This window comes from Macaca fascicularis, chromosome 7, assembly GCF_037993035.2.
Source record: "Macaca fascicularis isolate 582-1 chromosome 7, T2T-MFA8v1.1".
Classification (NCBI taxonomy): domain Eukaryota; kingdom Metazoa; phylum Chordata; class Mammalia; order Primates; family Cercopithecidae; genus Macaca; species Macaca fascicularis.
This window is the reverse complement of record NC_088381.1, coordinates 21,689,005-21,713,382: the sequence shown is the minus strand read 5'-3', so window position 1 is coordinate 21,713,382 and position 24,378 is coordinate 21,689,005. Positions and strand designations below refer to the sequence as shown.

The window sequence follows — 24,378 nt, the reverse complement described above, 5'->3', positions numbered from 1 at the left end:
TGGGACTATAGGTGCCCGCCACCACGCCCGGCTAATTTTTTTTGTATTTTTAGTAGAGACGGGGTTTCACCGTGTTAGCCAGGATGGTCTCCATCTCCTGATCTCGTGATCCGCCCGCCTCGGCCTCCCAAAGTGTTGGGATTACAGGCGTAAACCACCGCGCCCAGTCGGAAGTGGTTTTATTTCTAAGACAAAAATGCCTAGCACTTGAGCATCCAAGCCTCGAGAGGATAAGGAGTTGGTGATAGACAACACTGGGACTGTTTCTAGACTTGATTTATTGACTTGTCTGTTTCCATTCTGTTACTAATCTGATTGACAATGAAGCCCGGGATGTGGCTGGAAGGGATTTCTGCGTGCGTGCGCATGCTACCGTCAGGGCTGGGTGGGCCCGCTCTGGGCAGGTGCTCCCGTGGGTGGGGGGTGTTTGAGCGAGGGCTGTTTGCGTGTGAGAAGGGCGTGTGTGGAAACGACACGGGAGAAGTGGGCGTCTCTAGGGAGTTGTTTGTATGTGATGTGAGATGTGTTTGCCTGGATTGGGAAGTAACATAGGTTCGGGTATGTGCAGTGCGTAGGGTTGGATGGGAGGAGGTTGTGGGGCTCCCAAGGTAGCACGGGAGGAGGAGGCTTACAGACACATCTTACAGAACAGCCCCTTTTCTTGCCCGCCTAGGTTTTCCTCCTAGATTATAGTTTCCCAGTTGCAAGATCCTGGGAGAGGGAAGAGGAGAGGCGGAAGGCGCCCTAGAGTCAGGAGTCTGGGGGCTCCCCTCTCTGCGTCTCGCACGACCTGGGAGCTGGGGAAAAGAACAGATGGGGATGGATGCGCGCCCCACAGGGGATCGCGTAGCGACACGTGAAGGATTCAACCTCAGTTCAGTAGTCGCATCCTCTGCCCCAGGGCTGCCCACTTCACTTCTTGTGTGCCCACACTGGCTGGAAGCCCGCGTCCGCTGTTCTCAGCTACGGGAGGAGGAAGACCCCGTTAGGGAGCGGAGTCCCGCCTCTCCCTTGTTACTGACGCGCCCCGCCCCCTCCCCGCCCGGCAGAGCCCCGCCCCCCTCCCCACCCCTGCCCCCGCCCCCCACCGGCGGCTGCGCTCCCCTCGCTCAGTCTGGCGGGCCCCATGTTACTGAGCGGAGCTCCTCCGGCTGGCTCCCGGCCGGGGCCGCGGGCCCAGGGGAGCGCTGGGGGCGGCCCAGGGGGGTCCCGCCGGGGCGCCGGGGGTGCGGGAGCCGGCCCAGGAGGGGGCGGCAGCGGCGGAGTAGCCAAGTGGCTCCGGGAGCACCTGGGCTTCCGCGGGGGGGGCGGCGGCGGAGGGGGCAGCAAGCCGGCGCCCCCTGAGCCGGATTACCGCCCCCCTGCGCCCTCTCCGGCCGCGCCCCCCGCGCCGCCTCCGGACATCCTGGCCGCCTACAGGCTGCAGCGGGAGCGCGACTTCGAAGACCCCTACTCCGGCGGGTCGTCCGGCTCCGCCGCCCTCGCCACCCCTGCTGCCCCCGGCCCCACGCCGCCCCCGCGCCACGGCTCTCCCCCACACCGCCTTATTCGGGTCGAGACCCCGGGGCCCCCGGCGCCCCCTGCTGATGAGCGGATCTCCGGACCCCCCGCCAGCAGCGACAGGGTGAGTGCCGCGCTGGGCCGGGATGGCGGGGAGGGGAGGCGGTCAGGGGTCTGGAGGTCGCGAGAGGGACAAAGGTGGCCTGACTCGGGCCCCTCGGTGTCTCAGCGACTGGCAGACGCGAGCCCCTGACCCCGGGGCTCCGAGCCTTCACCCACCTTTGTTCAGGTTCTCAGCCGACTCATCTGAGACGGAAGCCCCAAACTCTGCCCCTCTGCCCCATTCCCTGTAATGGCCCCAGGACTGGTGACCCTCCCCCTCCCAGGCTGGCTCTGCACTTCGCAGCCCCCTCCAGCCTGATCCGTGAGGCTTTTTCTAGCGGGAATTGAGGCGCACCTCCCAACCCCCACTGGTTGATGGCCTTTCTGCCCCTCTGGAAGCAGCAGCTCACTGCCCTTTGATCTCTGACCCTTCCCCCAGGGCATAGCCAGCACAAAGCTCTTCCCTCCTGTTGCCTCTTTGCTTCCTCCTCCTCTTCCTCCTCCTATTTCTCCAGCCTAAGCATCCTTGCAGGTGCCGAAGCCCCAGAAAGGAGGTGAAGACGGGTTTCTCCTTGCGGACACAGCACGAACTGGTCTTTGCCCTATGGGCTGTTGTTCTCAGGAGGCCAAGACAGGCAGCTTACAGTTCTTGCCAAGGGGGGCTTCCTGGGGTCCAGGCCCACTCCTTCCTCCTTCCCTTGTCCTATCAGGTATGAGGATAGTCAGTGCTCAGGACCTGTTGCCCACATGGGGCTAAGCAGCTGAGCCCATTCCTCCTCTCCTCCTGGCCTCCCTCTCCCCCGGGTCCATTCTGAGGGAGGCTGGAGCTTTTCCTGGGTCTGCAGGCACCAGGATAGGGAGGAGAACAGGACATCCACCATGCCTCAGGGCCCTGCCCTGACTCGGGTCGGCCTTATTCCTCCCTGGCAGAGTGAGAGCTGAAAGCCATTCCAGGCCCCTCAATTCTGTGATGATGACTCTGTGGGCTGCCTTGGCTCTGTTGTCCTTCTTCACTCGCCCCGGGAGCTCAGTTCTGGGGCCTACCCGCCGCTCCTCAGCAGAGAACATTTGTATTTGATTGGAGTGCAGAGTTGCTTTCCGAATCTGTTGGCTCCAGGATTGAGGCTTTTTAGCTGAGAGAGCGCGGTTCCGCCACATTTCCTGGATGAGAGGGATCTGTCAGGGCCAGAGCAGAAGCCTCAGGAATGCAAATTCTTTTTCCCCTAGTTTTTGCTATGGGGCATGGCTGCCCATCCCGGGCCAGGATACTTGTTCTGCAGAGGAAGGTTCAAGGGCACTTCTCCCAGGCTGTGCTTGTCTGCTTCTTGTCCCCCGCTATTGTGTGATGTGATGGAGGTGGTGACAGTGAGGCAGAGAGAGGGGTAGGCCCTGTTCTTCCCACTGACCAGTCAGTCTCCTCCTCTCTAACCACTGCCTGTTTGGCACAGGCAACATGGGCCTGAGCTGTCTTTGGCCCTTCTCCTCTCTACAGTGGCTTGGATGACCTAACAGGCTGCCCACCAAGCCATGGGCTCCTCCAGGACACGGACCATGTCTTCTTGTGTCTCCCAAGTGCCTGACACAATGCTTGACATAAAGAAGGATGCATAAATATGTCCTGAATGGTGACTGTCCATTATCAGGGTGGCCTGAGGGTCAGGGACTCCCCTAGCCGCAGCTTCCCTTGCACATTTTCCCAGACACCCCCAAGGAAGGGGCTGCACCCACACAGTTCCATGCAGCAACTCACAGCCTCTTCTTGCCAAGGGCCTCCATGCCTCAGCTTGGGTCAGCCCTGTGATCTGTGTGCTTTTCAGACTTAGGGGCCAAGAGATGTCTGACTCCTTTGTCAGCTACAGGGACAGGAATGAAATCCAGCAGGCTCTCCCAGGAGCCATACAATCTGTGGTTTCTTTAATGGGTGTGATGAGAAAGACCCAGGATGCCATCTAAGTTGGCCCGGGGCAGGGATGCTATATCTCTATGGGCCCTGACCTGGGGCCTCCCACCATTTAGAGACAGCAGCTCCCCACCCATTTAGGAGCAGAGTTTGGGGTCTGAGTCTTCCCCTAGGAAAAGCTCAGACTGAGTCCCTTACCCTAAACCTAAGAGATGCTGCTCCTGGATGTGAGCTGGCGCATGCCCCTGTGGCCCAGTGGAGCTGGTGTTTATGTACTATGTGGCTACTTTCTCACTGTTTTCTGTTCCTCATTCTCTCAGGCCTCCTGGCTTGCTTTGAGGTCTCCTCCTGACATGAGATGAGGCCTGGGAACAGGGATGTGCTTTGTGCTGGCCTATTCTCTCCTCTGGAACCCAGTGGCTGGGGCTGGGGGAGTCAGAACCCTCTGAGAAGGGATGGGTCATGAGATTTGATGGAATGGGTGGAGGTGTTTCTATGACAAGCCAGAGGGATTGAGCAGAAACCCAGTTAGTATGGGGGCAGGAGAGAACCAGGTCCTGGACAGTACCCTGAGAGGCCCAGGGGGGCTCAGGACCATTAGCCTTCTCTCCACGCGGGGTTCTGGCTGCCAGCCCATCCTGGGACCCACTGCTGTAGTTGGCAGGGGTGCAGGGGTGGCCATCTGGGCAGGCCTAGCAGGGCAGGTGTGGGAGCAGCAGGAGCCGCGCCCTGCAACGGGCAGGCAGGGCCTTGCCATCTGGCCAGAGGAAGAGCTTCTTCATGATGCTGGGCCCTTGTCTGGCCCCCAGGCCATGCTCTGGCAGGGGGGCTAGAGAGCTGGGCCTTCCCTTGCTTTGCTCCCTTTTCTCAGACCTTCAGCAGGAAAAACCTGGTGTAATTAGGGAAGGGGATGGATATGGGAACAGGGCTCTGATTGGACGAAGCTCTGAGCTGTCTGTGACCATCTGTGCGGTGTGTCCTTTGCCTCCCTCATGCCAAGATACATGTTTGGGGCTGGGTGGGGAGGTAACATGGACAATAAGACAGTCAGGCACCCTGGATTAAAACCAGGGCTCTTCTTAGCTCATGGAGAGGTTCCTGGGCTTCATGAACCTCCAGAAATTGTGTGCAGATATTTCCTATTTTTCTGGGGAAAGGTATAGCTCTTAGATTCTCATAGGGGTTCACAAGCCCCAAAATGTTAAGAACTTAAAAAAATAGTTGTATCTCACAGATGATATCCACAGGACTTGGATCCTCCAGGCACAGATTTGGAAAGGAGGAAACAGACAGAGGTAGGAAGAGTTAAGTGAGGGATACAGTGAGGGCATCTGAAGTTGAACAAGACATTCCTGCCCTGAGGTTAGGAGGATTGATCGGAGCTGCCAGTCAATGTAGGACCATCCCTTAGCCAGTGTTCATTAAGTGTATGTCATTAGGTGCTGAAAGGGACACAGCACCTGGAAGACCTGGTGCTTGCCTTTTTGGAGTTTGTTTGCTTGTTTGTTTTACTGTTCCTTCTTAGGACTTCCACAGAGTCTGTAGGTCCAATCTGCTTATCTTGCAGATGGTGATAGAGGGAGGAGGAGAGTCTGGGGAAGGAAGGGAGGAGAAGGGAGGAGTCCAGGTGAAGGAACTTTTGTAGACTAGTTAAATCTCTTAAACCTCACAGGCTGGCCATCTGTGCTGCCATTGCTACTTTGAGGATGGCTGAGGCCTGCAGCTACTGGGGGACTGGATGGCAGGCCTGACCACTCCACCCAGTGCCGTCACCCCACACTGCGGCACCAACTCTGTCTGGAAGACATCTGTGCTTCTTACCTTGGCTAGTGAATGACTCAGTGACAACTCAGCTCTGGCGCTTTGCCTGTTGGGAGCTGGGAACCTGAGGACCATGGATGGGAGCTGCTGGCTAGGCTGAGCAAGCCCTGGCTGGGGCCCAGGGCTTGAAGGGGTACCTGCTGCCCACTCCATTAGCCCTCATCACAGAATCAACATATTATGTGAGAGCAAAAGTGGGGCCCAAACCCTGCATGTGGTGGGCCTGTGGGTGCCCCCAGAGCCTGGTGCCCAGCCTTAGGGCTTCACAACTTGGAGCTTATTTTGTGTCTATCACTGTGGGCCTCCTCCAGAAGGACTCAGAAATTTGGTCTTTTTGTCTTTAATAATATGGTGGCTGACATTTACTAAGCAGTTCCCTTGTGCCTGGTACCATTTTGAGGCAGCTGACATGTGTTAGACCAGTTGATCCTGAAAACAATCCTGTGAGGAAGATTCTACTACTATCCCCAGGTTACAAATGGGGAAACCAGAGCACAGGATGCTGAGTCACACTTGCACGGTTTCTCAGCCAGCAGGTAGTAGAGTGAGCCCAATGCCTGGACCCTCAGCACCTACCACCAAGTGCCTGGCAGAGAGGAGGTATTCACTAAGCAATTGCTAATGAACAAGAGGAAGCAGACTCTTAGGGAAGGAATGAGGGGTGTGTTTTGTACTGAGTTTACCACTTCCTGAATGCTGGGGACCACCACTTGCTCCCCAGTCCTAAGGTGGCACCAGACATACCCAAGGGTCTTATGAGGGTTGGTAGGATGGACTGCATGTCTGTAATGTGTGACTGTTTTATAAACAAGGCATTGTTCTTGTAATTAGAAAAGGGAAAGACATTTGTTTTATGTCAAGGGATTTCTCAGATAAAATAGGAGAAGGACATTGCAATAAGCAGGAACCATGGGTAGAAAAAGTTTGATCTCGAGGAAGGTAAGTAATGTACCATTACTTCCCAAACTGTAACGGGTTAATAGATTTTCAGTGACAAAGGGCTTCCATGGTTAAATATTTTTGAGAAATTACAGGATTAAACAAAATTAGACTGATTTCTTTGCTGCAGGACTGCTTAGATTTAAAGTGTATTTTAAATCTACAAATAGAGGAGAGAAGATGCTGCATTTCCCAAATGTTTGGAAAATCTGTAGTAAGACACTACAAGTCAGGAAGTCAGGGTCCCTGTCTTGTCTCTGCTGCTGACAAGCTGCATACCCTGGACAAGCACCTAAACTCTGAGGCCTTAATACCTGAATGTAAAAGATTATCCTCAGAGCTAACATTTGTTCAGCACTGACTCCATGCCAGCCTCTGGGCTAAGAACTTTTACAAATTAATTTTCCTCTTCCCAACCCTATGATATGGGTACTATTACCATCCTTTTTCTACAGATAAAAAGACAGAGGTCTACAGATAAAAAGAGGTTTCCAGACACTCAGTGTAAGCTAAAGAAATAGAGGAGGGGGCAGTGGTAGACTTTGGGGACCTTGCAGAGCAAGGCGCGCATTGTAACGCGTGCCCCTCTTGCTCCTCCTAGATCCACACCCCCCTGGAGCCCCGTGGTGGGGGTCAAGAATGTGTTGCTTGGCCCAGTTGCAGAGTGGAAGAGGAACCAGATGGCGGGCCTGCTAGCTACCACAGGAGAGGCTTGAGCAGGAAGGAGATTCAAAGTATGACAGCTGCTCTGGGAGGGGCACTGCCCAGTTGGAACAGACACAATAGCAGAGTCCTGGAGGCACCCTGCCGGGTGGCAGGAAGGAGAGGGATGGGATCCTCTGGGTAGTAGATACTTTACCTACTAGTTTGGAACTCTTTCAGCATTTCAGCAGCATTCTGGCTATATCAGAGAGTGTGCCTAAATACCAGCCGTGGTTTTAGGTGTCTTCCCCAAAAGTCCTTTGCGGACAGTTCCTTCCTTTGCGGACAATTCCTTCCTTTGCGGACAATTCCTCCCTTTGGCCTTTGCGCCACAGTCTTTGATTTCTATTCAGATGTAGATCTGCTGAGAGCCTGATCCTGCAGCCATTAGAGGTCAAGGTGAATCTGAAAGGTGATGTCACTCCAGAGGATGGAGTCTGGAGAGGACACCTGTTGAGCGTCCCTTAGTATACATTGAGTATCTACTGTGTGCTAGCCCTGAGATTGATGCAGGATACAGTAGTGAGCACGTCAGAGTGGGGCAAAGGGACCATAAACAAAACAACAAATTAGGGTAGGTCAAAGGGGTCGGAAGCCTATAGGGGCAGCTTCCTCCACTGAGCAGTTTATCCTGGGGACCTAGAAGCCACAGGAAAGCAGGCCTGGGTTCTGTCCGGGATCTTCTGTGCCCAGGGTGGGTGCCTGTCCTGCCATCCTTCCCAACTGGCATCTCTGCTGCTGCTCCTGACTCCCAGCCCTGTGGGCGGCTCCTTTGGGCATCCCAGCCCAGGGTGTGGGGCCGGGGCTTCCTGGAGCTGGGTGTGGAGCCAGGAATGGAACAGAGGAGCCATTGAGCTGCCCACAGAGTTGCCACCGGGGCGCCCACGGGCACTGCAGGCTAGAGCTGAGGAGGCCCACGCCAGCCTGGGAGGGGTCGCGGCACTGGGCATGGGCCCAGGACTTGGGTAAGAAGGGTGCTGCCTGCAGGCTTGGTGAGGGAGAGGCTGGAGGGGCTCTATGGAGTGGAGGAGCAGGGGTGGGGGGAATATCGGGGGCTTGGACCAGCTACTTCTGCCAAGCAGCTTCTGATGACACAGCTTCGCTTGGAAAGACTGTCCCCTCATATGACCCCACCCAATCCAGATTTATGCTTCCTCTGCTGAGTGAACAAGGAAAAGTACTTCCTTTGTCCATTCTTCCTGTTTTATGTGAATGGAGTTAACACATATTTACGGAGAGCTTTCAGGAATTTGACAGTAAACATGGTTCCTGCCCTCAGGAAGCTCACAGTCTGCAGGAAGACATGGAACAAAACAAATATTTACCATGCAGTGTGATAATAGCCCAGCACAGAGACACCTAACAGGCCTGGGGGAGTATCGAAAGGCTTGCTAAAGAAATAATCTATAAGAGTTAGCTCTTGAGGAGGAAGGAGAAAGCGATCCAGGCAGAGGGAAAGCCTTTGAAGTAGAAAGAACATGCAGCTTTCTGGTAACAAAGTGATCCAAGGTGAGTAGAGAGAAACTAAAGAGGAAAGTGGAAGCTTTCAAATCTCTTTAACTACAGACTTTTTCCTGAAGCACTGGAGAGACGTCGCAGGGTTTAAGGATAATGTGTTGGTTGATTCAGACACTGTTGAGCGGCTGCCACAAGAGTGTGATGCTGGCTGCCGACCGACAGAATCACCGAAGGTGGGCTGACCACAGAGCCCCCTTGGTCAAAGGGTGGGGCTGTGGGTGCCAGTTGGCCTGGGAGGAAGCAGCTTGGGTGGGTAGGGGTGAGTGGATTTATTTTCTCTACTTCCTGGCGGAAGCAGGACTAGGGGTGAAGGCCTCCAAGGGGAGATAGGTGATAATCAAGGAGAAACATTTGTCTAGTGCCTACTGTATGTCAGGTGCTTACTGGAGTTGGAAAGACAAAAATGACAGAGTTCCAGGTATGGATAGCCCGGTGGTGGTAATGGGATGATCTGAGATGGTGGTTATCCCACAAGCAGGCAGAGATGCAAGGGAGGTGGTAAAGTAGCTGAGGGCATGAATAGAACAAGGTGGGAGCTGAAGAGCCCGGATGAGATGGTAGGAGCCGTTGGGAGGTGCCTCCGAGGGAATAGCGGGGTCGAAGGAACGTGCAGAAGGGGTCTCCGAGGCGGAGAGTCTCCTTTCTTCATCTCTGCCTTGCTAGCGGTCACCATTCCCAGTCCCTCTAACCCGGAGCAGGCCAGTCACCCCACGGCCTCCCAGCCCAGCTGGCTCCTACAGCCCTGATCTGGCTCAGAATCAAAGCCTAGACTGAGATTTAAGGAAAGGCAAGAGTGGCCTCTCCCCATGCCGCAGGCCCTGGAGCCACCTCCTGTCATCGCCTGTCAACCCACTGGTGCAGTGCTCCCGGGGTGCTGGCAGCCTTGGGTGAACTGGGCTCAGTCTCTGCCTCAGCCAGCGCCCCATCAGGAGAAGCCCAAGCCCAGTTTGGAGAAAGGTTCTATTGTCCTCAGCTGCGCCCCGCCCCGAGCACCTTGAGCGCCTCTTCGGAGTGTGTGGTTTGCAGTTCACTCTGCGTTGAATGACAGCAGGCATAGAGGAGTGTCCGTGAGCCACTTGTGTGGGAGAAAGGGGCAGTGTGGGAAGTGAAGGGCCAAAGGGAAGCCTTTCCTGTCCCTGCCCTCCAGGACCCACAGGGACTTCAGCACAACTTCAGGGCTGCCCCAAAGCTGACTCCATCCAGCATTCTCTCTCCCAGGACAGCCAAGATGCCCCCTGGTGGCAGGTTGGCAGCCTTTTGCACAAAGGGCATGGGTTCCAATTCAACTTACGTAGAATGGTCCTGGACATGTTCCCTAACTTCCCTGAGCCTCTGACTCCTTAAAATGGGGACAGTAATACCCACATGACAGGGGTTGTGAGGATCCATCAGCAGAACTGAAAAAGTGAGTACTCAACCTTCCCTTCCTTGATGATGAGCAGCTGTTTATTCGTTCACCACCTGGAAGTGCCCTCGTAAGCATGGACCATGCTAATCTCTGAGTTGTCTGCCTGTTCTTTGCTTGCTCTTTGAACTCTTCCAACACCTTTGTAACTGTTTCTCTGAAGTAATTCCCTTTGTTGAACCACCTGGTGTAGGCTCTGGTCCTGCTTGGACCCTGACTTGAGGCAGGACCTGAGGCCCATTAGCCTCCTTCTGGCCATTTAGCCTAGGAGATGGCCTAGAGGCACAAAATTAGTGGAAAAGATGTACCACTTGGGGCCGGGCATGGTGGCTCATGCCTGTAATCCCAGCACTTTGGGAGGCCGAGGCGGGCAGATCACGAGGTCAAGAGATCGAGACCATCCTGGCCAACATGGTGAAACCCCATCTCTACTAAAAATACAAAAATTAGCTGGGCTCGGTGGCACGCACCTGTAGTCACAGCTACTCGGGAGGCTGAGGCAGAAGAATGGCGTGAACCCAGGAGGTGGAGGTTGCAGTGAGCCGAGATCACGCCACTGCACTCCAGCCTGGCAACAGAGCGAGACTCCATCTCAAAAAAAAAAAAAAAAAAAAAGATGTACCACTTGGTTGGCAGCCTAGTTGGGAAGGCCTGCAAAGGAAGAGCCAGAGCTTGTCCCCATCCAAGCTCAGAGCCTGTCCTTGAGTACCTGGGGGTCTGGATTGAAGGCAGCCTACTTGGGACTCTTGCTCCCATGGACAGAGTAGCTTGGGAGAAGCAGAGTTGCCTCTCCTCTCCCTGAAGCCCAGTGTCTTCACTCTCCTCCCACAGCTAGCAATCCTAGAAGACTATGCGGACCCGTTTGATGTTCAGGAGACTGGTGAAGGTTCAGCAGGAGCTTCAGGAGCCCCAGAGAAGGTCCCTGAAAATGATGGCTACATGGAGCCCTATGAGGCTCAAAAGATGATGGCCGGTGAGTGACAGGGGCAGGGGAGGTGCTCCCTGAGCCCTGGGCTCTGCAGAACAGGCTTTGTGACTCACAAGTCTAAGGACTGATTCTTTGGTCCCTGGAAAATATGGAGAAAGTCTTTTCCAGGTCCTTGGGGAGGATGGTCACTGCCTTTCAGAGTCATTTTGGAGAAGCAGCTGTGACCTATGAGACCTGAAGTGGTACAGGAGGCCACGCAACTGAAGTGCAGATAGAAGCATTCAAGATAGGAAGGAAAAGATAGTGGCGAGGGCTGGGAGGATCAGTGATCCCAAAAAGAGAACCACTAGCCTTGGGAGGGGGGATGAGTTTGAAACGAAACATCTTCATGGCAGTTGGAGAAAGATGACTGGAAATGTGGTTACAGTGGGTGTCATGAGCCTGGGCAAGTAGTCCAAAGAGTGAGGCTAGGGAGAAATGAGTAGATGTGTCTTGGGAACAGAGGCTGAGAGAGAGTCCAGGGGAAAGAGATCAAATAGGGGTGATCAGAGAGGACGGGGTGGGTCTGTCCAAGCCACAGCCTTGAGGCAGGGTGAGAGGAAGTTTGTTCAGGGGCAGATGATGTTAGCGCTGGGTGTGCATGGGAACCTAGATGAGAGAGTCCGAGACGGGCAGGGTAGTGCTTCGTAGGCTGGAATGAGGAATCTGGACTTGCTTCAAAACGGGGAGTGGAGCCATAATGAATTCTTGAGCAAGAGAGGAACAGGACGAAAATGTCAGCTTTATTACTGATAAAGTTGATTAGAGAACATTACTTATGTTCACCACAATGGGCTTATGTGTCACCACAATGGGCTTCTTAATACTTCACCACAGAATTAAACTTGCCCACTCAGACTTGGGCAACTCAGTAGGCCTAGTGGGGGAACCCTGCAAAGGAAGAGCCAGAGCTTGTCCCCATCCAAGCTCAGAGCCTGCTCTTTGGTACCTGGGGCTCGGGGTCAAAGACACACAGGAGCAGGCCACTGACTGCATGAACCAGAATGTTCTTTCTCTTCAAGAGCAGGAGAACGTGCATTCACTGACCAATACAATAAACTGCTCTTCCTACTTGGGAGAGGTGGTAAGGGAGGCAGAGAATGGTCAAGAATATCCCTGGAATATTATTCCATGGAGCCCTTGGAAACATGAGCCTGGAGAATGCAGGTTCACCCTAGCAGTAACCTACACACGGAAAGATGAGGGTGAAGGTCACTGGGTATTGGCAAAGAACAGATGGGATTTGAAGAATGAAGGAGGGCCAGGTCCAAGGAGAACAGTGTAGTAGACGGAAATGGAGAAAGTGAGAAGCTTACTACTCCATTTAGGTCAGAGGGTGTGGACCCCAGGAAGCCCCCACGAAGCCCCCATGAATGCCCTGAAATTATATGTGAAAATATAGGAGCACATTTTTCTGGGGAGTAGCTCCATAGCTTTTATCATATTTTCACTGGGGTTAGTGATCCCAGTAAGAGAACTACTAGCTTTGGAGAAGGTGGTCAGTTTGAAACGATGGTATGTCAAAGCAAAAGATCTTTATGGCAATGGACACAAATGACTGGAAATACAGATGCAGCAAGTGCCATGAGGCTGGGCGTATATTTCAAGGAATTAGGATAGGGAGAGATACATAAGACCTGGTCTTGGGGAACAGAGGCCAAGAGAGGATCTAGGGAGAGGCCAGCTGGGGGTGATCAGAAAGAAAGTATTTGCCAGGTCCTTGGTGAGGATGGTCACTGCCTTTCCAATAGTCACTTTGGAGAAGCAGATGTGACTTGTGTGACTTGAAGTGGTACAGGAGGCCACACAACTGAAGGTCAGATATTAGCATTCAAGATAGTCAGGAAGGACAAAATAATGGTGGGGCTGGGTCAGTGATCCCAAAAAGAGAACCAGTTAGCTTTGGAGAAGGTGATGTGTTTGAAACCATGGAATGTCTAAGCGAGAGGTCTTTATGACGATGAATGTAACTTGTCGAAGGGAAAGTTTCAAGGCGGGGGTGGTCCACAGTGTCTGGGCAGCAAAGAATAATTCTGTGATTGTGAAATGATATCATTTGCGGGCCGGGCGCAGTGGCTCATGCCTGTAATCCCAGCACTTTGGGAGGCCAAGGCAGGCAGATCACCTGAGGTCAGGAGTTCAAGACCAGCCTGGCCAACATGGTGAAACCCCCGTCTCTACAAAAATTAGCCAGGCATGATGGTAGGTGCCTGTAATCCCAGCTACTCGGGAGGCTGAGATGGGAGAATCGCTTGAACCTGGGAGGCGGAGGTTGTAGTGAGCCGAGATCGTGCCATGGCACTCCAGCCTCGGTGACAGAGCAAGATTCTGTCTCAAAAAAAAAAAAAAAGATAAAGATAAAAAGGAATGATATCATTTGAGACAGAAGGAAACAAATGGAACTTGGCATCAGGGAGGAAGTGGACAACGGGAGGATTGTGCCTCAGTTTCCTAAACTCATAAATTTTACCCAGCCCTCACTGACTGTCGCAGGATCCTTTTCCTGTCTTTTACTCTGGTGCCCACTCGCCCTTGCCTTCATTGGCTCCCTTGCTTTTAGTGACCCGAAGTGTTTTGAGTTTGAGGAACCCAGGATGTGTAGTTGCTGAGCTCCCCTCAGAGCCAGGGCATCTCCTCTGAAGGAGGCCTGGCTTGTTGCTGAGAAGCATTGTAGGAGGAGGGGAGCCAGAAAGCCAAGGCTGAGCCCTCACCTCTCCCTTCCTGCCCTGCCCTGGCAGAGATCCGGGGCTCCAAGGAGACAGCAACTCAGCCCTTGCCTCTGTATGACACACCCTATGAGCCAGAGGAGGATGGGGCCACCCCGGAAGGTGAGGGGGCCCCCTGGCCCCGGGAGTCCCGCCTGCCAGAGGATGATGAGAGGCCCCCCGAGGAGTATGACCAGCCCTGGGAGTGGAAGAAGGAGCGGATTTCCAAAGCCTTTGCAGGTGAGTCCTGTTGGAGAGGGCAGGTCAGCCGGGGCCTCTGAGCAGCTTTCCAGGCTCAAGAGAATGGAAGGAGTGGACCCTAGGAGCCCAGGGAGGCCCAGGATCAGGACTCTAGGGAAATGTAGTTGAGTTCTGTACTGCAGGGGGTGGGGTTGGCAGTGTGGACACAGCGCTGTGTTTAGGGTCAAGGAATGGGTACAGGAGAAGGATGAAGGTATTGCCCTGCATCACCACCTCTTGGAAGCTAAGAGGCTTAGACTACTTCTATCTTTTGGGGACTGGGTATATTTAAAAATAAATTCCAAAACAAACTTATGAAACTCGTGACATGTGTTAAAATACTTACATTTAACAAAAGAAGGCACTTACTTCAAACAATGAAGACAGCTATGGGTGTAACCTGAATTCTAGGGCTCTGCCTCCCAGTGGTAGGCCCTGGCAGACCAGGGGTGTCTGGCCCCAAGGAGATTTCTGAGGAGCAGAGTGAGGCTATGAGAAATCCCTTGATTGCCAGATGAAGATCAGGTTTCTTCTGTTGCAGCCACACCACTGTCCATCCCAAGTCCAAGCCCACCATGGAAAAGTTCATGTTAGCGGTCTGAGGTGGGTGGAGCAAGAGCCCGGAGCAGGGAGAGGGCTTTTGCTCCTGGGTCCTTGATTCAGGGAGAACATAAAGGGCTCAAATGTCATTCGACTTCACTCCTGCCTGCATATGCCCCTCTGCCCTGCTTGGGCAAGGGGCTCATCCTGGAGCTGGACCCAGCCCTCCTCTGCCCTCCCCACCCTGACAGCCAGACTGGAAAACCACAGGATTCTAATATTCTTCCTGTAAAGCACACACCATTGAGGACGGGCCGTTTATCTCCAGAAGTCTCCTTGGAGAATCAATACGGTTTGGATTGCTTAATGGGAAAATCTATGCTCGTCATTAGGAAACCTCGTTAGCAGTCCAGCAGCCGGAGTGGCATCACTCTTCTCAAGATGGGGGGTGGGCATTAAATTTCAATAAAACATCTGCCCCCAAGTCTGAGTAATCCTGACAACCTGAGGCGAGGCTGGCTCTTTCTCGCTGCCTGCAAGTTCCCAGGCTGTGGGGAAAAGGAGAAAGGGAGGCAAGGCTGTGGGTGCCAGGAGGCTATGGGAACCCGGAGGTGGTGCTGGGAGGGGCTGGTCACTCCTAGTCCTGCATTTCCTTTGTTCCTGGTATCTGTGGGCCCTGGAGGCTTGTAAGAGGTCAAATGAAGGGGACCCACGAGCTGGCAGAGCAAGACCCTGCATCCTGCTGCTTGCCACCTGCGCTTCCCACCGTCTGACCAGGCCAGCCTGGTGTGGTCAGCGTTGGCTCCGCCCAGTCCTTGAGTCCCTCCCCAAAAGCTGACCTGCCTCTGCCTCTGCCCCTCCCCCTCCTCCTTTCTAGGCTGTCCTGTGTCCTGGCTCTGGGTTTTGGTGTCTCAACCTTTACCTCTTTCTGTCTCTGTCACTGTCTGTCTCTCTTCTCACTTCTGCTGCTGGCTCCAGTTGACATTAAGGTCATCAAAGACCTACCTTGGCCTCCACCTGTGGGACAGCTGGACAGCAGCCCCTCCCTGCCTGATGGGGACAGGGACATCTCCGGTCCAGCCTCACCCCTCCCTGAGCCCAGCCTGGAGGACAGCAGCGGTGGGTCCTGGGGGGCTTCTGGCCAGGGTGACATGTCCTCACCCCTCCAGGCCCTGCGGGTTGGGTTGGAGGAGTTGAGAGGTGGGGCAGGGTTTGGAGACCCCAGGAAGAATCTCATTTGGGAATAAGAAGAAAGAGACAAAATACACATTCCTCCCTTCCCCATAGCTGTGGGATGGTGTCTCCTACAGGGAGGCCCCTTTCTAATGTGTTCCTTACCACGCTACAAAAATCCACCATTTAAAATTCACTTTGACCTTCAGCAATGCAAATACTCCTGAGGTGGGGGTGGGACAGGCACAGGAAGTGTGGAACTCCTTGGCACAAAGGAGCAGATCTGACCCTTGCATCTGGTGGCTGAAAGACAATAAGGGCTTCAAAGGGCTACAGGGAGAGAAGAGCCCAAATGAGGAGAAAGAATACGCTTAATTCTTCCTCTATGTTCAGTTCTGTCCAGAGTGGGCACCCAAGGGTGTGTGTGCAGAGGCATGAGCATCTGGTTGTACATTTGTGCCTGAATATTGTATTTTAAAATATGGGATGAAGGAGGGTGTCTATCCATACGTGCATGTGTGCATGTGTGCCTGTGTGCCTGTGGCCAGGGGACCCATGGGGGCTCAGCCTTTCCTTATGTAGGCTCAGCTATCAGGCTGCCCTGGTCTGGGAGGGCAGAGGTGCTGCCTCTGGGCCTCTGTGGGTTGAGGAAGGGAGCCAGTGGGCAGCAACGTTGGGGGTGGGGGAGGGGCGAGCCGGCTGGTGGCTTTGGGCAGGATTAGCCTGTCAGGATGGCACCAAGGGGAGTCAGATAATTGTTCTCAGATCGATAAGTCATTTCTACAGAATGGCTTGGCAGGGTGATTTGGAGAACGGTAATGAACTCTGAGGAGGAGAAAGAAACAATATTATCAGCGCTGAAGCCACCCTGAGAGGATGGACTGGGGGAAGGCAGTCAGCTGCTCTGGAGGGAGAAGTGTGCATGGTTTCTCGGGTTGCTTCTCTGCCCTCTCCTCCCACAGTGTGGGGACTGCGAGGCCCTGTGGCACAGAAGGCCCACCCCCACCTGGGGATGGATCCAAGATTATGTCCCCAGAGCCAGTCAGGCCCTTGAGCCTGGGCTGCCCTCCCAGAACATTCCTTTGATCCTTTCGGGGAAGGAGTAGGGATTGGGCACTGGCTATTTAGTAGGGACCTCTGAGGACCTCTAGGGTCCTTAGAGTTCATGACTGATATGTTCCCCACAGCCCAGTTTGAAGGATCGGAGAAGAGCTGCCTGTCACCTGGCCGGGAGGAGAAGGGGCGGCTACCTCCCCGACTCTCTGCAGGGAACCCCAAGTCAGCCAAGCCCCTAAGCGTGGAGCCCAGCAGCCCCCTGGGGGAGTGGACAGATCCAGCACTGCCTCTGGAAAACCAGGTGTGAGTGTCTGTGTCCAGCTGGGGACTCCCTCTCTGCTCCTCCCCTCCTGGCACTGGCTTCCCTACAGGGGACACCCACAATGGGTGGGCCTGGACGGCGAGGGACCCAGCAGAGATGCCCCCCTTCCTCTCTCTCATCCTTAGCTGGTATCATGGGGCCATCAGCCGAACCGACGCCGAGAACCTGCTCCGGCTGTGCAAAGAGGCCAGCTACCTGGTACGCAACAGTGAGACCAGCAAGAATGACTTCTCCCTGTCTCTCAAGTGAGTGGGGACGGTTGTGGGTGCAGGGACAGCCAGCAGGGTGGAAGGGGACTCCAGTATTCCCCTTATGCCCGCCAAGCTGGGGAGGTCCCCATCCCCCACGAATGATCCCCAGGCACTGGGGGTCCTGAGATGTCTGAGACTCAGCCCCTGCTCTCAGGGAGCTCAGAGTCCATTGGGAGAAATAGTTGATCCTCAGCATGCAGCTCAGAAGGGTTCTGTTCTAGCTGTGTGGCCTGGGCCCCCTTAACCTCTCTAGGCCTCAGTTTCCTTACTAATGAAATGGATGGGGGATGATATAGGGAAGGATTAGGTGAAATAATGCATGAGAAGTGCTTAGCATAGTGCTAAGGGCTCAATAAATCATCACTGTCATTATTAATGGAAGCCCAAGATGTTCTAGAAGCATAAGCAAGGAGATAGGGAGTCTATAGACTCCTGAGGGAGTCTATAGGGTATAGGGTGGCGAGGGGGCGGGAGGGGGGCTGGGTGCTGGAAGGAGGGCAGGGTAGTGGACACAAAGTTATTCCTGTTTACTCTGAGGAAGAGTGTGTGTGTCTGTGTGTGTGTATTTGAGGACGGGGGGTGTCTGAGCTTTTGGATCCTGGAAGAGGTAGGGGAGGCAAGGCCCTCCCTTCCCATCAGGCTTTCCTCCCAGGAGCAGTAGATCAGCCTCCCAGACTCCCTGGTAGCATGGCCAGCCCTGCCCTGGGCAACCAGGAGTTCTGCCTGGTAGACCCTGTACCCCATGTTAGGAAGCCAGTGGGGTGGTATGTTCATTTGCCTCCCACCATCACTAGTAGGACACCTGCACCACTTTGTACCACATTCTGTGGGACCATCAAACAAATCCAATCTATGGAAACTTGGGGCTACTAAACCAGACATATCTGGGGGATAATTATTCAACTTCACTAAAAGATAATAGAAAAAGTGGTGGGCGTGTTGGCTCACACCTGTAATCCCAGCACTTTGGAAGGCTGAGGCTGGTGGATCACCTGAGGTCAGGAGTTTGAGACCAACCTGACCAACATGGTGAAACTCGGTCTCTACTAAAAATACAAAAATTAGCTGGGTGTGGTGGTGCGCACCTGTAATCCCAGCTACTCAGGAGGCTGAGGCAGGAGAATTGCTTGAACCCAGGAGGCAGAGGTTGCAGTGAGCCAATATCGTGCCATTGCACTCCAGCCCAGGCCAACAACAGCAAGAATCTGTCTCAAAAAAAAAAAAAAAAAAAAAGATAATAGAAAAAGTGCCGGACTATAGTCAGGTAACCTGAGTTCTATTCTTGGATTTGATAAACTAGCTATGTGATCCTAGAGAAATCACTTAATATCGCCAAGCCTCGGTTTCTACCTTTGCCAAAGGTAGAATTGATAGATATCGCTTTTTTTCCCCCAGCTGTCATACTCTAGGAGTCTTTGAATTATAAAATCAAAGAAGCATTTCCCAGAAGAGTTTTTGTCAAAAATTTGATGTATATAACCTCAGAAATGTGTATTGCCTTAAAAATTATAGTTAAAGTTCATGGAGCACACCAAGCAACCTATATGCCATTTCTAAAGCAACTACTCCCCTGCAAGATAGATCTCTTTTTTATAGACAGAAAATAAATTCAAAGAGGCTTGTTACTTGCCCAAGGCCACCAGGTAATAAAGTCCCAAAACCAGGATTTGAACCCAGCTCTGTCTGACTCCACAAACCATGGTATTCCAGGGCTCCACCAGTGCCATATTATTGTTTGGTACAGGCTAAGGTAAGGGGAGATGCCAGGGGTCTGGCTCCCAGAGTGGAGCCCTGCCAGCCTGCCTTAGCCTGGGAGGTAAAATGGCAAGGCAGGCCTGGAGACCTGCTCCCGCCCTGGCTGACCTGGCTCCACATCTGTCTGCCAGAGCCTCGTTTACATATAAATGGCTTCTCTGAAATATGATTATGGTTTCTCTTCTCTCCCTAATGGAAGGGCTTTCACTGGTAATTAAACAACTTCCTCAAAAAGGCTCTACAGCCTGGTCCTGCAGTCCAGCTGGTCCTAACCCCAGTACCCTGAGGGTCTGGCAGGGGCTTTGCTGTGTCCTAATGGACCCTTGGGACTTTGTCCCAGGAGGCGGGAAAGCACAGCCATCCCCTCTGCAGGAGGTTGGTTATCCAGATGGCTGCTGAGCTCTCTGGCCACTTGTCCTTCTTAGGCAGATCTCTTTCGAAAAGATAACAATGTGCAGCTTTTAGGAGAGACAGTTCCCCAGGGGGACTAAGGGGGAAGTGGTCAGCCCCAAACTGAGAAGAGGTGAAGGAAAGCAGGGCCCATGCTGCTGCCCACAGCCTTGGGCCTGACAGGGGACACTGCCTCCCCTCTCCACCACCCACAGGGGCCGTTTGCCTCAGGCCCCTGGCTCCTTTTCCCAAGGGCCTGAGCTGTCAGCCTCAGTTATCTCAGACCTACAGATGGCCCCCGCCACCCTGCACCCTGACACGCCCAGCCCTGGGGCCCAGGCCTTTTCCCAGAAGTCTGCTAGGCTCCTGAGGACTCCATGCCTGGGGAGACAGAGGGATGGAGTTTGGGGCCTCCTTTTCTCCTCCCATCTGTCACCTCCCTTCAGCCTCCCCACTCTGATTTCTCACTTGTGGGCCTGGTGAAATGGGTCTTTGTACCCAGACAGGGGAGGCGAGTGATGAGGATTGCCAGCCTCACCTCTCTGGGGGGTGGACCTCAGGATGGAGGCAGCCCCCTCACTGGTTCTGCTTTCCACACTAATCTCTAAGCCCTGTCCTTGTCCCCAAGTAGGCTGTGGCCAGCAGTATATAACACTTAGGCTTCAGGGCTCCCCAAAACATTCCTTACTCCTTGCCTGTGCTTGGGTTTCAGACCTGAGGCCTCACAGACCAAGCCTGTGGTGGTTTAGACAAATGTACTTGGGTACTCCCGTGCCCTCTCATGGGCCGAGGGTCCCTGGACATTCAGGAGCTAGCCAGAGCTCTGAGCAGTGGGGTCCTTGTCTTGAGGGCAGAGCCAGGCACTGATGCTGATTTCCTGGTTGTGGCAGGGAGATGGGAGAGGCAGGAGCATGTCCCTGAGCAAGGGAATGAAGTCATTGTAGGCTGAAGGGCCAGATAAATGAGCTAGGGGCTTGGTCGAAGACCCAGAGAGCAAGAGAGTGAAGGGATATCCCCAGGAGGAGGCAGCTGAGCACTCCCAGATTTTGGGGGGTCTTCCAGATCAGCTTCTCCCTTCCCCCTAGTCTTTAGAAGGGAGAGCCCCAACCAAGACTAGCTTAGTTGTCACATCTGTCCACCCTCCTGCCAAGGGTGTATGTGGTTCCACATGAGCCACCAGGAGCCCCTCACAGGTGTCCTACCATACAGCTCACGAAAGGTGAGGTTAAACTGGCCCTGGCCACAGAGGCTGGAGGGCCAGGGTGCCTGGACCCCAGGGTTGGCCAGCAGGGGTCGGGGGTGGTGTTGGTCACTCAGTTTCCACCTGCACACACCCTGTATACTCCCTGTACACACATTCTTGGCACACCCAGTGGCCTCACCACAAAGCCAATGCCCAGTGCTACCTACTTACACCACCACCACCCCTGCTTTCTGGACTGACCTCCACCTCCCCTAATCACCTCACATTCTCAGCTGGCTTTGGAACCACCACATTTGCTGTAGGGTTGGGGAGGGTTACTGAATGGCTGGATGGGGGGCTGAGGAGAGCCCCCACTCATCAAAGTCTCCTCTCCTCTTCCCAGGAGCAGCCAGGGATTCATGCACATGAAGCTGTCCCGGACCAAGGAACACAAATATGTGCTGGGCCAGAATAGCCCGCCCTTCAGCAGCGTCCCAGAAATTGTGCACCACTATGCCAGCCGCAAGCTACCCATTAAGGGGGCCGAACACATGTCCCTGCTCTACCCTGTGGCCATCCGGACTCTTTAGATGTGAAGCCAGGGCACTGTGATAGACCTGTACCCAGCCCTGTGCCCATCACCTGGCTGAGGGCTGTGGCGCTTGCCAGGGACATGATCTTTCAAACCTTTCTTCTCCGGGTATTGAGCAGAAGCTGGAGATTCCTTAACTTATTCTAAAGGGAAAGGGCTCCTGGGGCCTTGGAGTAAGGGGTTGGCTGGAGCTGGGGATAGAGGAAACCCTGGAGAGAAAGGATAGCCCCTGGAGGAAGGGAGTTCTAGAGCTGCTGGGGTCGTAGGGAGTTTCAGATTGGCAGCTCCGGCTCCTTTCCGACCTTAGGGCAGAGGTGGCGACCTCCACCACCACCATCTTCTCCCCACTGGGTCCCTGCGAGGTGGAGCAGAATTCGGCCCCATGGGGCGCCTGACCATCTCTCTGCCTCCGTCCCCGACTTCCACCCCAGACCGTCGGAAGGCTCCTCCCAGAGTCTGTTGGGGTTTGGGGAAGGCAGGCCCCTGGGAAGCAGCCGGCTTTGGGGGGTGGGGAGATAAGGGGAGGGGCTCGGGCAGAGGGAACTGTGCAGTCCCCAGGCCGCCCCGGCTCCGGGCCAGAGGCAATAAATAAACCCGATCCTGCCGGGCACAGCCGCGCCCGCGCCTCCGGCGCCGTCCCCGGGCTGACGGGGGAGGGAGCGGAGAAGAGAGCGTGGATTCTGCTTATAAATCAGCTCTGGAGCAGACACAGCCCGGCTGTGAAAAGCACTTTCGAAGCATCAAGTTCCTTTCTTTGACGAGATGTCAAAACATCGCCGCCGCCCCCGCCCTGGCTGGGGGCACCCAAGGCCCGCTGGCCGCGCGGCGCCCCCTCCCCGCGGCGCGCGGCTTCCCCGGAGCGCGTCCAACTTCCTGCCAACAGCCATTTGTCTGGGAGGAGGGGAGGCGCGGAGAGACAAAGAGGCAGCGCGCCAGGCCGGGGAGCGGAGCGTCCTGCCACGCTGAAGCCGCGCGCCGGCGGAGGCGGGAAAGCTGGCGGGGCGGGCCGCGGAGGCCGCGCTTGTCTCCATGGCCAAGGAACTGAGGGCCTGCCGCGCCTCCCTCGCCCCCCTGACGGAAGGGTTTGTCCCGGACAGACCCGCGGGCGGGGCCGGCCTGCGAGCCCCTAACCACCGGCCCGCGGCCTAGACCGCACCCCGGCCGGCGCCCACCGCTGGAACCCGCCCAGGCCTGTGGGCCGGACGGGGAAGGCCCACTGGGCCGCCAGGCGGAGCGGCTCTCAGGCCCGCCCCATCCCGCGGGCAGGCTGGTCAGGACCCCCGGACGTGCTGGGCAGGCACCTTCCGGGGACCACTGCGCCAAAGGGCCGTCCGAGGGCCTCTTCCAGAACCTAAACATGCAACCTCCAAAGTGTGCTGTGAATCACAGTACTTGAGAGTTTCTAAACCAGTGGCTATTTTCTCGAAATTGAGGATATGTGGTATGTAGGCGTTTAAATTGGGCACTCCCTTGCCGGGCGCGGTGGCTCACGCCTGTAATCCCAGCACTTTGGGAGTCCGAGGTTGGTGGATCACCTTAGGTCGGGAGTTCGAGGCCAGCCTGACCAACATGGAGAAACCCAGTCTCTACTAAAAATACAAAATTATCCGGACCTGGTGGTGCATGCTTGTAATCCCAGCTACTCGGGAGGCTGAGGCAGGAGAAATCGCTTGAACTCGGGAGGCAGAGGTTGCGGTGAGCCGAGATCGTGCCGTTGCTCTTGGGCAACAAGAGCAAACTCTTGTCTCCAAAAAAAAAAAAAAAAAAAAAAAAAAAATCCCTCAGAGGGTTGTCCTGTCTTTAAGACGACTAGGAGAGCATCCAGCCATTTTGCAGATGGGAAAACAGGCCAGAGAGGTTGGGTGATGTGTTCATTTGTCTCCTTGCCCTCATCTCACTGCCTGGAAGAGCCATGTAGGCACGGGTGCCCAACTCTCCCTTTGCTCAGAGAAGGGCTGGGAGTCACTGAGGTCCTGGAAAAAGCCAGATTGCTCTGGCTCCCTACAGGCTCCAGCTGAGTCTGCCCCTCCCGCGTTCTCTTCCCCAGCCCACCTCCTCCAGAAGCTTCCACACCCTCTCTGCCCCTCCTGAGCAGGCTCACCAGGCCTCACACTAGTGGCTGACAGACCCTCTGTCAAGAAGGGCACCCCTGGGCTGGGGAAGAGATCTCTAGCTGGGGCGCTTTACCTTGGGCCAGCTCCTTTACTCAGGACACTGGCCAGCTTGAGAGATGTCTGGGTCAGCCTGGTGAGCTGGCTGGGTGAGTGGCTTCCTCTCCCCATCCGGTTCTAGGGCAGAATAAAGAAACCCTGAACACAGAAAAGTGAATTATTTGTAAGGGAGACTACTGGAGCAGGGAGAAGAGGGCTGAGGAGCATTGCATACATAGGTATTGGGCCAGGGTCTGATGAAAGAACGTGCTTAAAACCTTGGGTGAAATCAGTCGTGGTGTTAAACTGTGGTGCTGAGTGAGTTTCCGTAAATGGCTTGCCATGGGTCCAGCCTCTACCTCCCGCAAGGCAATTGCCAGCCCTTCTGACAGTGGGGACCCCAGAAGAGGAGGAGGTCTGGGAGTAGGGAGGGTTCTAAGATGCCAGCATCCATGCTCCCAGTGCATCCTTACACTCGCCACCCCAACACACATACAGACCTGCACACACACGGTACTTGTCGGGTCAGTTTGTCTTTTGAGATTTGTTTCTGAAGTTTGGAAACAGAGGTTTTACTTTGCCCCAAACCAGTAGCTCCCCTACTTCTCACTCTAGACCCTAGACATGTCCCCCCTCCCCCACCATTTCTCCAGGCTGAGACACATCCTAGGCCTGGAGGTCCCTGAGCCCATACCTGGTGACTGACCATGGCCACCTGGAACAAGGTTGGGAGGTGAGAAATGAGAGAAGGCTGAGGCAGCCAGAAATAGGAAGAACAGAGGTGAGCTGTGGGCCCAAACCTCTGCTCAACTGGGCAGTGGGCAGAACCCCTGGGCAGGGGCCTAGAAGTTCTCATAATGGTGGGAGAAGTGAGTCCGGTCCTGCCTGTTGATGAGCTGACAAGCCTTTTCCACATTCTTGGTCATGCCAGGGGGGCCACAGCTAAACACCCCGATCTTCCGGACCTGTTGCAGGAGGAATAAGTGAAGGCTAGCTCATTGCTCAGAGGCAGAGGTAGCTCAGTGTTCAGAGGCAGGAATAACTCAATGTTCACAGGAAGGGGTAACTCCCCAGTTCAAGACCAACCTGGGCAACATATCAAGATCCGTCTCTAATTTTTTTTTTTTTTTTAAATTAGCCGGGCATAGTGGTACACTCCTGTAGTCC

The 24,378-nt window shown here is 54.7% G+C and overlaps 2 protein-coding genes and 1 long non-coding RNA gene across 7 annotated transcripts in view; 1 reads left to right on the top strand and 2 right to left on the bottom strand.

Annotated features, from left to right (window-relative positions):
- Window positions 1–263: 263 nt before the first annotated feature.
- LOC141407194 (uncharacterized) lies at window positions 264–1,967 on the bottom strand. The gene is made up of 2 exons (XR_012414932.1): window positions 1,780–1,967; window positions 264–963 (listed from the first exon to the last, which is right to left on the bottom strand). It is a non-coding gene; the product is annotated as an uncharacterized lncRNA (long non-coding RNA).
- Window positions 1,112–21,790, top strand: SHF (Src homology 2 domain containing F). Of its 4 annotated transcripts, XM_045395382.2 has the most exons (7): window positions 1,112–1,624; window positions 10,719–10,860; window positions 13,593–13,799; window positions 15,318–15,458; window positions 16,700–16,871; window positions 17,016–17,135; window positions 20,873–21,790. In XM_045395382.2, the coding sequence occupies exons 1-7, from the start codon at window positions 1,127–1,129 to the stop codon at window positions 21,057–21,059; spliced, it is 1,467 nt and encodes a 488-aa protein (XP_045251317.1). In that variant the 5' UTR covers window positions 1,112–1,126; the 3' UTR covers window positions 21,060–21,790. The 4 variants fall into 4 exon arrangements, with proteins under 4 accessions (XP_045251317.1, XP_045251318.1, XP_045251320.1 ...); XM_045395383.2 differs by lacking the exon at window positions 15,318–15,458; XM_045395385.2 differs by lacking the exons at window positions 15,318–15,458; window positions 16,700–16,871.
- Window positions 21,791–23,727: 1,937 nt separating this feature from the next.
- DUOX1 (dual oxidase 1) overlaps window positions 23,728–24,378 on the bottom strand; it is a 35,966-nt gene continuing 35,315 nt past the window's right edge. For both annotated transcript variants that reach the window (XM_045395374.3, XM_005559426.5), the window contains exon 34: window positions 23,728–24,176. In XM_045395374.3, the coding sequence (XP_045251309.2) occupies window positions 24,054–24,176 (123 nt within the window). In that variant the 3' untranslated portion in view covers window positions 23,728–24,053. The remainder of the gene's footprint in view (window positions 24,177–24,378) is intronic.